This window comes from Rhizophagus irregularis, chromosome 6 (genome assembly GCF_026210795.1).
Source record: "Rhizophagus irregularis chromosome 6, complete sequence".
Taxonomy (NCBI): domain Eukaryota; kingdom Fungi; phylum Glomeromycota; class Glomeromycetes; order Glomerales; family Glomeraceae; genus Rhizophagus; species Rhizophagus irregularis.
In genome coordinates this window covers 5,706,724-5,707,984 of record NC_089434.1, presented here as the reverse complement: position 1 = coordinate 5,707,984, position 1,261 = coordinate 5,706,724, and the positions used below count along the sequence as shown (strand labels likewise).

The 1,261-nt window shown below is 26.0% G+C and overlaps 1 protein-coding gene across 1 annotated transcript; it reads left to right on the top strand.

Annotated features, from left to right (window-relative positions):
* Nucleotides 1–398: 398 nt before the first annotated feature.
* Nucleotides 399–1,019, top strand: OCT59_026840 (uncharacterized protein; the record flags this gene model as incomplete). The annotated part of the gene is made up of 4 exons (XM_066143487.1): nucleotides 399–534; nucleotides 605–661; nucleotides 734–768; nucleotides 993–1,019. 4 exons carry the CDS (start codon nucleotides 399–401, stop codon nucleotides 1,017–1,019), a joined length of 255 nt encoding a protein of 84 aa, XP_065993002.1.
* Nucleotides 1,020–1,261: the final 242 nt, after the last annotated feature.

Here is a 1,261-nt window from a genome sequence, read left to right as displayed (position 1 = left end):
ATTTGCTTTAGCCTGGAGGAAAATGTTATGAAATAGGGCTGGATATTTTATGACATTTTCTGCCTTCCAATTACTTTGTCCGGGGTACCTGACAATTTGTCGTTGTCCGTCAGTTGTAGCAACCAGCATTTTTTTACGATTTTAAGAAACAAAACTTTTTCAAAAATTTAATAAAGAAAGAACTAACTTAAAAATATTATTTTATTATTCTTTACAAAACGCTGGCGCTGGAGTATTTTTTCTCTCACTTATCAAATCCCAACATGTCCAAAGACTAATCATGTAGTACGCTGTGGTCTGGAACCACCTGAGATTTTTGACTACCTAGGGATGAAGTTGTAGGGTACTTGTACCCGATAGGCTAGCCTCCTCTGACTTAGGGTCTCATTAATCGGGAGATGAGGTGGTTCCTAAGTACCTTCCACATCAAGGGCGGACATTTTTTGATACTGTGCGTCAAGGTGGTAATCCTATATCTGCGAATTCAAGAAAAAAACTCTAAATCAAAAGAATTTGGAAGCAACACATATCAAGGTAATCTAAGCATTCTTTTTAAAAAAAATTTAATCAAAAATTAATTTGGTTTATATATAGTAAACTCAAGAAAAAAGAAGATCTAATCATATATCTTCAGAAGAATATGAGAGTAACGCACATCAAGGTAATTTAAATATTTATTTTTTTTATTTATTAAAGAAAAATAATTAACAAGATCTATTTTCTCTTTAAACAGCAAACTTCAAAAAAAGAGGTGAAATAAATACAAAGGTATATTTTTTTACTAATTTTTATTTATATTTTCTTTTTTCTAACCTACTAACGTTTGTTTTTACTAATATATTTTACTACTAAACATACTAATAACATTTTCTATTACTAACCATTTTTTACTAACATTTTTTTAATACTATTCTTTTTCTTTTACGAATACATTATTCATACTAATATCTTTATTACTAAAATACTATTTCTTTCTTTTAAATATTAAACAGATAAAAATAAGCGCCATTTGTAGATAACAGATATCTAATTATTTATATAGCTATATAGAATAATATATTTTTTTGTAATCTTTTTTATTATTAATTAAAAAACAATAAAACTTTTAATTTAATTGAAAATAAGAATAAAATTTGTGTAATAAAATTTTACTTTAGCCCGAATTAAAATTAAAAATTAATCTGAAATTATAATTTTGCCCAGATTAAATTATAATATTATATGAAAAAATTATCTATCGTATTGTCAGATAAATGTACGA